This window comes from Pelecanus crispus, chromosome Z (genome assembly GCF_030463565.1).
Source record: "Pelecanus crispus isolate bPelCri1 chromosome Z, bPelCri1.pri, whole genome shotgun sequence".
NCBI lineage: Eukaryota > Metazoa > Chordata > Aves > Pelecaniformes > Pelecanidae > Pelecanus > Pelecanus crispus.
The window spans coordinates 41652681-41666233 of NC_134676.1; the positions used below are offsets into that span (position 1 = coordinate 41652681).

General features: G+C 39.8%; 1 protein-coding gene across 1 annotated transcript in view; it reads right to left on the reverse strand.

Moving 5' to 3' along the window:
- Nucleotides 1–13553, reverse strand: part of PRUNE2 (prune homolog 2 with BCH domain) — a 141984-nt gene that overhangs the window by 106081 nt on the left and 22350 nt on the right. Inside the window, exons 2-3 of the mRNA XM_075727093.1 lie at nt 725–829; nt 60–262 (exon numbers count right to left, since the gene is read on the reverse strand). Of these exons, the coding sequence (XP_075583208.1) occupies nt 60–262; nt 725–829 (308 nt within the window). The remainder of the gene's footprint in view (nt 1–59; nt 263–724; nt 830–13553) is intronic.

Below are 13553 nucleotides of genomic sequence, written 5' to 3' on the forward strand. Positions count from 1 at the left end.
CAATTTTTAAAATAGCTCAAACCCGCATAACCCGTCTTGTTGTACATACAATGCAATACCTTGTCAGCATGTTGCTGTTTACAAGTGTTAAAGACAATTTCCCTTCAGCATTCAGCTGGTGTAAATTGATTTCATCTCGGAAGATATGGAATGACTCCGGGATATTCAGCTCCTCCAATATAAATCTTGTCTCTGTGAAGTAGCTAAAATCTCTTCTTGGTATGTTCAACACGGGTAAGCAAAGAACATCAGGAGGACTGACCTGTAACGCAGGTGTGCATTTGTCAGAGTTGCATAAAACAAGACCTGTTTTTTATTAGGGAGGTGTTTAACAGAGTGAGCAATTAGAAACAGTCTGATTTTCCCCCCCCCCCGCCTTTTATTTAATTTTTTTTAGAAAACATCTTTTGTTTTTTTTCCTGTTCTTCTGTCTCTGTTTGCCTCCTATAGAATCACCAGGAAACTGGGAAGGAGAAAGGAGAAAGAATGATGTACAGGGGTGATCTTTTGCTGCTATTGAATAAGCCACCTAATACCCACTCATTAATTTTTGTATGGAAAGAAATGTAGATTGTTTCTGTTTAAAAATCTCATCTCTGATTATGACAAAAATCATTGTCAAGAACAATGTTTTTACAGTATGTTTTAATTGACTTAAGAATAAGACGTCTGTAACAACCTGGAACAAATGAGTTAAGACCACTCAGTCCATTTTTTCCATTACCTTGTCTAGAAAGTAGGCATAGGCCAGAGTAGAAATGAGTGAATCCAAATCACAGGATTTATTCCCAAGAACAACATGGACTTTCTCCAGGCGTTTGCTCCTGTTCTGTAACACATAAGAAGACAACTGCAATGAGTGACAATGATGAGAAAAACAAAGCCCAGTCAGCAAGACACTTCAAAAGACAAGTTAAGTATCACGCATTGTCCTCAGTTGTAGCGCTTTTCACCACTGAAGGGATGCACTTACTGTGGGATCAGACACATTTCCTTGGCTTCATAGCTCCCAAGAAAGCCAAGAAATCTGGCTTTCCTAAGAGACCCCAGTTTAGAACCCAAACGAGGTCTAACCTGACAGAAGTCCCCTTAGCAGCAAAGTAACAGATAAGCAGGTTCATGTATATGTGGAAAAAGCTTTTGAAAACACCTCACAAATCTAGTCACAAAAGCAGTTCCAAAGACTGTGGAAATACACACAGCAAACTCTACATAGCAAGTTGTAATTCTATTTTCCCTTTTTTCTTTGCTCAGCTGAAATCAGTAACTAGACAAAGGAAGTGGTTTTCACCCTGACTCTTCAGAAGTTGAACACACCCGGTGAAGCACTGAGGGCTTTGAGTCATTCTCACTTGCAAAAGGGAACCGAGTCTGTTCTGCATTTAATAAAATCAGGAGTCTTCCAAACATGAGGAAAAGAAAAGACAGACCAACCATGTGAAAGCAAAATATTGCAGGGAAGTGTCTACCTTCTTCATAACTGCACACACAAAATGTAAGGTGATGTTTTTCTCTTGTGCACATCATTAATATTAAGCTAGCTGCACGGAAACATTCCAGTTTATTTTCTTTTAATGAGCTATGCTTCTTAATTTGAGAAGCATATCTGACTGATGCTAAGGTAGATGTTTCAGAACCAAATATATGCAATTAAACATTGTTGTTGTCATATACAGGCTGATGTACTTTTTGTTATTTTGAATTAGGATTTTAATCTTTCACCAGAAGTATATACTTAGTATATTATCCTCAACAATTATAAATCTGCAATTTTTTTAAACTAACCTTTCTTCTCTGTATCTAATCTTATCTCTACCTGTATATAAGAAACAAACTTAGTTCTCTTTCCCTTATATGGGACACAGCCATCAAAATACCTTTGGGTAATAAAACCAGGACACCTATTCTCCATTCCCTATGTATTGGGAAAGATAGACAGCTTTCTCAAGAGTACAGTGTCTGGAACAGATACGTTCATTTAAGCTGTAGGCCTTCATCAGCAATAACTGTCTCCATTTTCCTCTTTTCAAATATATTTTTTGTCATATTGTTCTTCTGCAGCATACATTTCTGATTGATCTGCCACCCTAAAGAATGAAAATAAAGTGCATGAGCTCATCCTTTTTTTACTATTATTCAGTGTACATAAGTCTTTTTCTTTAGGTTCATCATAACTGCATAGCAAATGACTCAACACTGAAAAACAAGGAAACTGAACGAGCTAACAAATTGATTATTAAATCTACAAAGTCACCCACCTCTAGGAATCCAGTGCAAACAACAATATACAAATATCAAGCCACCTGATGCTGTTCTATATCTACATATTCTGTACCTATAAAACAATTTCCTTCCTGTTGCTTATATTCCACAAAACACTATCCCATCTAGAACTAGCAAGCAACCTCAACAGTAATCTGAGTTTCAGTGATGAATGTCAGGCCTATTCATGTCATCACGTACATGAGTGTTTTCTTTTGAAAAATTAAGAAGTTTTTTGTGTTGTCTTTAGCATTCATTCTCTCAAGCACTAAAATCTGCACACTTGTTTTCACATGTTAGCTGTAGCTTTGTTACACAGGTATACTGCAGTTCTAAAATCTGTAGAAAACCATGTGGGAGGAGAACTACCAAAGATGGAAAACTCTCTTTGTCTTAACAGCTGTTTAAAAGGAAGAGTTCATATTTAAAAAAAAAAAAAAAAAAAGAAATTCAAACAACCCACCTTCTTTCGCTTATTGGTTATGTGCCATTGTGCCCTCCCCCTTTCTTACCTCTTCAGGAATGGAGATAGAATAATCGCAGAAAAATTGAAGAGTTCCAAGGCTGAAAGTTTCTGAACGCTACACTTGACTTCTGAAGAAATGGGAAAAGCATGGCTCTTTAATGCAGAATACACAGAGAATGCAGCGGAGCAAGAAAGCTCCGGAGACCACCTCTTCGTAATCCAAACAGGTCAACTAGACGTCTGAGGACTGATCTTTTAACTCCAGCACACCAGAATTTCATCAACACATATGACCCAGAACAGATTGTGGAAGGAAAGGCCATCTCCTTGGACTGTTCCCAAGAGCTTAACAAGAACTCTGAGATGGAGCTTATCAAGCTGAGTTTTTAACATGACAGTAAGCAGACTAACAGTGAGAGGGTGTATTTCTTGGCGAGGCTGTTAACATACTATCCCTCCAAACAACTGCTGGTTTCTTCCAGAATATTTCTGCCGAAGACAAACATGCAGTCGAGGTAACCTACTAGCTACTGCGCCAACACTTTCCAAAAGGAAAGGGAATGAAAAATTTCTGACAGTGTTGAGGGGTTTCTGTTGCATACTGCCTTTCTCTGGTCACTCAAGAGAGGATATATTTTTGTTTCATCCACTACAATTGGTTATTTTAATGACTCTACCTCTTCCTGAGTAAGAATCTGTTCATTTGCATACAACAACCCCATTTCACTCCCTAAGCTCTCACTTGTAACTTTTAGCAAAGTGGTTTTGCAATGGAGTTTTTCTAATAAAATATGACAGCTATTCTACCAATGTTAAAATACAAAGTCACCCTGTAAGCTGTCTTAAGTAATTCACATTCCTACTTCACAGATCTCAAAGCCAAAATTGGCCAGAACAAACAGCAAAGAAAGTCTGTTGGTTATTTACAGATTACATTCTGATGATGTAAGACACACTGACAAGAGAAAAGTGATAGTCCATATCTTGTTTCACCAGTCTGAAGAATTTTCTTCATTAAAAGAGCATGAAAGCATGATTTTTGAAAAGGCACCTTCCAATACCAAATCATGTATTACCAAACTAATTATTATTAATAAAATAAATTTATATTAATAAAGTTGTAGAATATGTTTGAACAGTTAATTGTTCCTGTAGTTCTGGAAATTCATAAAGGGAGCAAAACATTACAAAACCAACCTAAAATGTCACTCTTAATTATTACTAGAAAGCACAAGATGATGTTTGCTATTATTTTCCTAAATGAAATCCTCCATTTTCTGAACAAATATTCTTATCCACGTAAGTAATCTATTCTCCCAAAGACAAGTTGAATTCCATGATCCTTATGGGCCCCTTCCAACTCATTCTATAATATTCTATGATGCCCTGATACACTTCTAGACAACAGCATAAAATTGATATAATAGAAACAGATCAGGCTTGCAGATAATCTGCACCAGCCACAGGCAGAACTCCCATCCTAGTATTTGCATGCACATAGTATGAGCTGTCCCATGAGAGGCGAAGTTAACAGGAAGATTAGAACCATTGGGCTAAGCAGCAACTGTCCTAAGCACGCAGATGTAACTCCAAACCATAGATCAGGAGCTATGGTCTGAGAGCTGCCACATGCAAAACTGACTAGCCAAGGACATCTACAGGGAAGTGCATAAACAGGTACATGCTATCCCTGACAGCTCAGTACATTAATACTGAATTATTTACCTTCCCATTCCCCAGTGATAATCACTAAAATAATTCAGTGACTCATAAAGATCACACTTGCACAACCTATTCAGATGGACAACATTTCCTACTCCAAGCATCTTTATTATTTGAACTGGCTATTTATCTGATGTCAGAATCACAGATAAAGTATTTATATTTTAATAGATTACTCAAGACAGCTAGGTAGCATCTCCCCCATTCTAACATGGGAAAACTTCTTGTACCAACAACACAGATACTTTATCAAAAGCTTAGCGATGACCACAGTGTTATACAAGTGAGAGCAGGTTAAATACTGGTTTATCCTATGCTGGACAGATAATTTGAGATCTGTGCATCAGGTAAAACATCAACTCTGCCAAACCGCAGTGATAAAAAATTCAATGCTACTGCAAACATTCATCTTAGCATAAATGGGTGCCATCTACCAATCCTACTATAGGACCATGAAAGCAACATTTGTAACCCTCAATCTGATTTGCAGCATCTTAGAAGTTGTAGAAGTCAGTAGTTTCAGCATGACATCACTTCCTGAGATGATAATTACTGGCAAAAAGACACCACCATCCTTGGATAAAAATCATGAGATATTTCTTCAGGAACAATCAGGTCTTGTAGTCTACAACCACCATGTTGTTTATGACAACTTTTAAAGCAGTCAAAAGCTAGCAAGAAGGAGGGTACTGATATATCCGAAGTTATGTTAAGGGGAATAACTGAATAAATTGTTACAAAACTATTTTCATATTGATTAAAATGATATTTTAAGATCAATGGAACCCTCAAAACAACCTTTGTTTTCATCTTCCAGGGCTTAAATCCAAACGTATCCATAATAATATTAACAGGAAACTGCACAAAGCAAGCATTCCCTGCGATGTGCTGCCTTTGTTGTATATTTGGAAAAAAAGTACGCTACCCGTCTCAATTCTCACATCAGATAAGACATTTCAAAGAGCACATAAAAGAAATGGCATTCTCTAGCTCAGGTGACATCTTCAGCTCTGGCAGACTTATGTGGAAGTTTCTTCTGTTAAGTTGGTATCACCTCTTCTGAGGCTGGGGGAACTGTTTCCTCGGCTTCTATCGCTGCTCATGGTTCAGAAACCAACACAAAACCAGCATGAGCTACTGTCTCTTGTTGTCACTTGATTTCTGACATATTTTTTCTAGAAGATCAAGGCACAAGGTAAACCTTCCACTGACAGTCCTCACATGCTATTTTAAAGATCAGTGATATCTTTTTTTCACCTTTCCTGATCTCTGCTCTTCTATTCGCTAAGCATGATTTTATTCTCTTCTCCTTCCCCTCTTGCAGGTCCAAGATACATGACACACCAGCATTTCCTCTCCCCACGTGTAGCTCCCTGAGTGGCTTTTTAGTATCTTACTACTACTTATTAATAATAACTTTCCAGAAAGTGTACTCTCCATAAAAGCAACCTTGAAGTATGCCCTCCCAAGGGCTATTCAAGCTTATTGTTTATCTTACAGGTCTGAGACTGGTTCCTCTTCTGTCATCTCAGATACAACTAGTTTGCATAGTCTACTGCTTGCTCATCAGCTAGCTAGGAGAAAAGCAAGCACGTGGGTATGAGGCTTCCTCTTCCAGGTCTTTCCAAGCAAAGACCCCAGCAGAGAAGCCTACAATCAGGAAGATGAAGCTTTAGATCCATAAACTCTCTAAGACTTAGCTGCAATAGGACTAAAATGCGATTAACTCCTGCTAACCACAGCTAAACCCGAGAGGAATCATGAACCCTCAATACATCTTAAGAATTAAAAAATGTAAGAGGTTGATCATGAAACTGGAACTCATGAATAAAACTACATAAGAAACCACTGATGTTTTTGTTTAGCTAGATTAAAGGTAAGTTGTAAAATGCATAAACACTGGACGCCTGGGATAAAATGAATTAAAGAAATGATGTGTCATTCTCATGTGGTATCAATCAGGATAACTCAATTCAGATCAGACCTGCACAGATCAACATTAACTCATCATACTCAAAAAAAGAGATTTATAAACATTAAGCTACTTCTGCAATCTAGTAAGAGATTGCTTCTGATATTCTGATACTTATGGTGAAGAAGCTCTCATATCTGCACAGTTTTGTTGTCTTTAATCACATAAAAACATTAGTATGGCAACTATACCTTTATGAAACTGCAATTAAAAATACCTTTTATTGGTTCTTAACTGCCTCAAACAGCTGATTCATTCAAACATACTGCATATACTGGCAATCAGGTTTGCAAAAACTTTGGCTAGGAGATATTACTACAGTGACTCATCAAATTACAATACCCCAGTCAAAAATGACATTGTCTCTTCTTTTTTTTTCTTCTGTTCCTATAGAAGCTGAAATGGTCTTGCAAGATAAGAAATACTGATAACTTTTTCTAGTATAAACAGGAATCCCTACAAAACGCTCACTGTCTCAAGGTAAAAATTTTTGTCCTTTTCCCTCTCCTTCATACATGCCCCCACCCACCCACCCACAGCCTTGCTTTCTAAGCCACTATCTTCTTTTTGCCTCAAATCTCACTGCATCTTCCGTCCTTCAACTGCAATGAAATCACTCCATTTTTCTGCAAGGGATGGGACAGTACTTGTCAAGGATAGCAATTCTTTGGAGGAAGGAGCTATATGGCTCAACAAGCATATTAATAAAGAAGAAGCTGCAGAGTCACATAATCATACAGTGTCAGATACAATGCTGGAAGCTTTTCCAACTTTGTGGCTGAAGCACTAACAAGGGAGCATGGCTGCACAGATGTACTTAGCTTTTCTGGAGATGAATGGGGAAAAAGCCTAACTACATGAACCAACAAGATAGTAATAAATATTGTAACTGAGATTTTAAGTCGCAGTAGCTTTGGAATTGTACTTCCAGCACAGCAGAGTGGCAACAGTATAGGAAGTTCCTAGAGTGTGTGGAGGATAACTTCCTGACGCAGCTGGTAAGCGAGCCTACCAGGGGAGATGCCTCGCCTGACCTGCTGTTTACAAACAGAGAAGGACTGGTGGGAGATGTCATGGTCAGAGGCCGTCTCGGGCTTAGTGACCATGATATGATAGAGTTCTCGATTCTTGGCGATGTAAAGAGGAGGGGCAGCAAAACCATTACCATGGACTTCCAGAAGGCAGACTTTGGCCTGTTCAGGACGCTGGTTGGGAAAGTCCCTTGGGAGGCAGTCCTGAAAGGCAAAGGGGTCCAGGAAGGCTGGGCCTTCTTCAAGAAGGAAGTCTTAAGGGCGCAGGAGTGGGCTGTCCCCATGTGCCATAAGACCAGCTGGTGGGGAAGACGACAGGCCTGGCTGAACAGGGAGCTTTTGCTGGGACTCAGGGAAAAAAGGAGAGTCTACCAGCTTTGGAAGAAGGGGCGGGCAACTCAGGAAGAGTACAGGGATCTTGTTAGGTCATGCAGGGAGGAAATTAGAAAAGCAAAGGCCCAGCTAGAAGTCAATCTGGCCACTGTTGTAAAAGATAATAAAAAATGTTTTTATAAGTACATCAACAGTAAAAGGAGAGCCAAGGAGAATCTCCATCCTTTGCTGGATGCAGGGGGGAACATTGTCACCAAGGATGAGGAAAAGGCTGAGGTACTTAATGCCTTCTTTGCCTCAGTCTTTAATAGCCAGACCAGTTATCCCCAGGGTACTCAGGCCCCTGAGCTGCAAGACAGGGACGGGGACCGGAGTGCAGCCCTCATAATCCAGGAGGAAGCAGTTAACGACCTGCTATGCCACCTGGACGCTCACAAGTCTATGGGGCCAGATGGGATCCACCCAAGAGTACTGAGGGGGCTGGCGGAGGAGCTCACCAAGCCACTTCCAGTGGTTAACCAGTAGTCCTGGTTAACAGGGGAGGTCCCTGATGACTGGAGGCTTGCCAATGTGATGCTTATCTACAAGAAGGGCTGTAAGGAGGACCCAGGGAACTACAGGCCTGTCAGCCTGACCTCAGTGCTAGGAAAGATTATGGAGAGGTTCATCTTGAGTGAACTCAACAGGCATGTGCAGGTCAACCAGGGGATTGGGCCCAGCTAGCATGGGTTCATGAAAGGCAGGTCCTGCTTGACCAACCTGATCTCCTTCTATGACCTGGTGACCCGCCTGGTGGATGAGGGAAAGGCTGTGGATGTCATCTACCTGGACTTCAGCAAAGCCTTGACACCGTCTCCCATAGCATTCTCCTTGGGAATGCTGGCAGGTCATGGCTTGGACGGGCGTAGTCTTCGCTGGGTAAAAAACTGGTTGGGTAGCTGAGCCCAGAGAGTAGTGGTGAATGGAGTTAAGTCCAGTTGGCAGCCGGTCACGAGCAGTGTTCCCCAGGGCTCTGTTTTGGGGACAGTCTTGTTTAACATCTTTATCGATGATCTGGATGAGGGGATTGAGTGCGCCCTCAGTAAGTTTGCAGATGACACCAAGTTGGGTGGGAGTGTCGATCTGCTGGAGGGTAGAATGGCCCTGCAGAGCGACCTGGACAGGCTGGACCGATGGACTGAGGCCAACTGTATGAGGTTTAACAAGGCCAAGTGCTGGGTCCTGCACTTGGGTCACAACCCCATGCAACGCTACAGGCTTGGGGAAGAGTGGCTTGAAAGCTGCCTGGCTGAAAAGGACCTGGGGGTGCTGGTTGACAGCCGGCTGAACATGAGCCAGCAGTGTGCCCAGGTGGCCAAGAAGGCCAACAGCATCCTGGCTTGTATCACAAAGAGTGTGGCCAGCAGGAGCAGGGAGGTGATTGTTCCCCTGTACTTGGCACTGGTGAGGCCACACCTGGAATACTGTGTCCAGTTTTGGGCCCCTCAATACAAGAAGGACATTGAGGTGCTGGAGCGTGTTCAGAGAAGGGCAACAAAGCTGGTGAAGGGTCTGGAGCACAGGTCTTATGAGGAGCGGCTGAGGGAACTGGGGTTGTTTAGCCTAGAGAAGAGGAGGCTGAGGGGAGACCTTATCGCTCTCTACAACTACCTGAAAGGAGGTTGTAGTGAGGTGGGTGTTGGTCTCTTCTCCCAAGTAGTTAGCGATAGAATAAGAGGAAGTGGCCTCAAGCTGCACCAGGGGAGGTTTAGATTGGATATTAGGAAAAATTTCTGCACGGAAGGGGTAGTGAAGCTTTGGAATAGGCTGTCCAGAGAGGTGGTGGAGTCACCATCACTGGAAGTGTTCAAAAACCAGGTAGACGTGGCACTTGGGAACATGGTTTAGTGGGCATGGTGGTGTTGGGTTGATGATTAGAATGATGATCCTAGAGGTCCTTTCCAATCTTAATGATTCCTAGTTTTTACTTTCATTATAAATAATCCAGCCACCAAGCCAGGAAACATGAAATTGCTACTCTATCCTCAATTGGTTTAGTGGTGGACTTGGTAATGTTAGGTTAATGGTTGGACTGGATGATCTTAAAGGTCTTTTCCAACCTAAATGATTCTATGATTCTATGATTTATTGAGTCATCATTTTGGAGAACATCCTGCATTTGCCTTGTAGTATCAGTAAGTATTATACTTCCATTGGCCTGAGGGCTTTTAAGTTGATTATCCATTTTCATTGTCAAAGAAATGGCTTTAAGCCAAGGCAAAGTTAAGTTACTATTTTATGCAAAGTTGAAGTTAGTTTAATATTTCATAAGTCTTTTCACAAGAAAGCTTTATACTGGCCTGGGAAGAAAAAAGAAAAGTCTCTTATCCCAATAAGTCTTTGTTTTCTCTTATTTTTAGGAGAGAAGAAAAACTACTATATTTTTCCACCCTGCAGTATCGTATTTATCATGTACAGTATATGACATATACTGTAGTTTACTGTAATAATTGTAAAATACATGGTTACATAGTGGATTCTTCCCTAAGGAACAGAATTTAATAGAGAAAATTTCAAGTGTTCCATATTTTAATCATTACCTGTTGGATCTATATTGTAGTATGTTTCTTTACTTATGGATCTAAAAAAAAGCTTTTACAGCAAACATCAATCCCACTAGCAGAATAAAATATAATAAAACAAAAGGGCAATTTTCTAAATCCACACCACCTGCTTTTGTATGGGAGACACAGCCTTACAAAAAAGATAAACAAAAGGGGAAGGGTCATAAAAATTCAATGACACCCTCAGAAATGGTTGGATAGGCATAAAATATCACCTGATATTTTGTGTTGAATAAGATCTGATGACAAAAGACTATACGACTAGTCGACAACAAAGACTACGAAAAGGTCTTCGCACCTTCGTTGTCATGCATATGGAACTTACCTGGGGCATAACTGATACACATATTTTACCCAGTCTTACCTGCACTCCCCTCTCTGATGGTGACTGCACTTCCCATGGGAGGTTGAACATAGCCTTGTTGAACAAGCATTATCGGTCTTCTGAAGTTAATACTTTAAAAGTCATGAGTCAAGAGCGTGCTAAAGAGAGTTTTATTTAAAAATTCCATTTCCCAAAATCACACTGTTCCATAGAAGCATGCTGATCCTTCAAAATTAATAATGGAAATGAGGCAGGTTAACTATCTGGCCTGCCAGCCAGCCAAGGAAGTCCTGTCCCTAGATTGTTCCTGGAATTTCCACAAGACAGGAGCTCTCTTTTCCAGCCACTTCTAAACAAGAATTGGCACAGTCAGTTATCGCTGCTGAGAATTCAGTTCAATATTTCTGCATTACCAATAGGCTCTGATTTGGCATTCTGCAGACAAACAAACTTCACACTGTTCAAGAAAGAACTCCTACCAACTGCAAACATCTACTCCGTTTTTACTTCTAATTAATTTTACAGAATATAACTGCATGCAAGTCTGCTCTGCCTGTTCTTGAAATACCTTCTCTCTAACTTACCACATACATTTATTCACATTGTGAAAAATAAAAATGAACAATGATTTCTGCATGTAATTTTCATTTGAAAAAGTATAGTTGGAGCAATCAAATAATGCAGAGATGCCACTAAATACCAAAAGAAGCACCACAGAATTAAAAACATCAATCAAAATCTCATTGGCTCCTTTTAAAATTAGATTTATTCCATTAATTTGTTTGGCATTGATTCTCCACTATGTTTTGTAAGTTTTACATATTCACACGCTCTTGCTCCTCCAAATTTTTGCCTTTAGGGCCAACTTTTGAGACACGGCTTCTACTGGATCATGAGGTATAAGTATATGTTATACCCAACAGTATCTGGTTTTCAAAATGGGTCATATATGGGGTACGCATACATGCCCATGTGCACATGCATTTTGGAAGCATGGCTTTGGCACCACATGTTTTGATCCCAATCTTGCTGTTACATCAAGATAAAATTTCCTTTAAGTCAGACAGATATGAAATATGCTTTGTCTTAGGGAATTAAGAAACCTAAGTTTTTATGATACAAGATTAACAAAGTGAGGAGGGGAAAAACTTACTTAAATGACCTTAGGCTCAGTAAATATATCACATTGCTCTTCCTGCCAAGACAAAACAGGATACAGTCTCGTATGGCTGAAAAAGGAAAATGTTCCCAGCAGAATGATTATTTAAGCTTGAATCAGCAGTACTTCAACAGCCAATCAATAGGATTCTCTATCATAGAAGTTACTGAAGTAAAAATCAAAGTTCCCCTCTTCCTTTTATGCTGCATTACTCATTTGTTCAAATTAGTGTGTTCTATGTAGGATTAGTGCTCTCACCTAGTAACTGAGTATCAGCAATACAGCATACTGCAATTCAGCTCTGCAAAAGAACAAGTTATATTCCTATTCCAGGGTATCTTTAGTGTCTAAATCCAGTTACAGCACATCTTTGAATTTTCAGCTCAGATTACACGACTCCTCTTTCCTCTCCTTCCCCACTTACCACTTAACATGCAAAGGTGAGACTGGGATGCCTATCAGTTTACGGGACTTGATAGTATTAATCTCCTTTAGGAATTGTTTGGCTTACTACAGGATCAAGGTGTCCCTTGAGATATTAAAAACAAATGAGTTAAAAGTAGGGAGCACATTTACCTGAGGAGAAGAGTGCCTGTGTCATATTAATTGTATCAGTTCTGTGGTATGTCGGGAGGTGACTGGTACCAGTAATCCCCTGCATCACACTCTGCAGAAGTTGAATGCATTACAGAGAGTAAAAAGAAAGTGTATTGGAGAAAAAAGGTGATTTTGTTTGGTGAAAGCAAGGGAATTCAACTCAAATAATGTTGTTTATTTACCTGCCTCTGTCACAGACTTAACATCTGACCTCAGTGTTTAAGAAGCTTAGCTTCTTCTCTAAAATGGTGGAAGCAGCTTTGCAATTGAGAATAAATTTACCAAGAGTTAGGAGGCACTTGAACAATGTGCTGTACAGGAGCCTTTGGAGTTGAGCTTCATGTTTCTTAAGTCAGTGTAGCCCTTAGGTGATATGCACCAAATTGAACAGGAGACCATACACTGAAATGAGCCAACAGCCCAGTAGAAATACTACTAGTGATCATATAATGAGACTGAAATTTCTGTGTTTATATGGAAAATATATAAGCATGTTTTACTCTGTTCTTTCCTTTATTTTTAATTGTGTCATCTTGCGATCTCAATGTTTCTTCTAAATTTTTATCAATGTGCTATAGACAGTATTTGTGACTATATTGCACTCAAAAACAAACATTATGCATAGCTACATTTCCAGATTTTGTTTCAGATCTTCTGTGCAAACTTCTGTCTCCTCTTCATCATGAACTATATTTCAAGTGATTCAAGACAAACAAGTAGTCCATGCTGACAATATCATAGACACCGTCTTCCCATCAGTGACTTATCCTAAAATGTATTACACACCTTTAGTTGAGGAAGAAGATCATAGCTGGAAGAGACGATCTGGAGACCAAAGTCACTTTCAATTTTGCCTTTCTTGTTCAACAGGTTTTTATCATAATACAATTCTAAAGTGTCTTTGGCTTTTTACCCACTCTCTGTTAAGACTGACTCAGAAAAGATGCAGGGGTTTTTTTTTACTGTAATGTTATTTCAGTCACTATTTCTTTTTTCTGCATTGAAAATAAAAAACCAAATAACAATTACTCCTCTGCTGTCCTTTATGCCTGCTGCAAACACCATTCCCCAAAAGAATTTTCC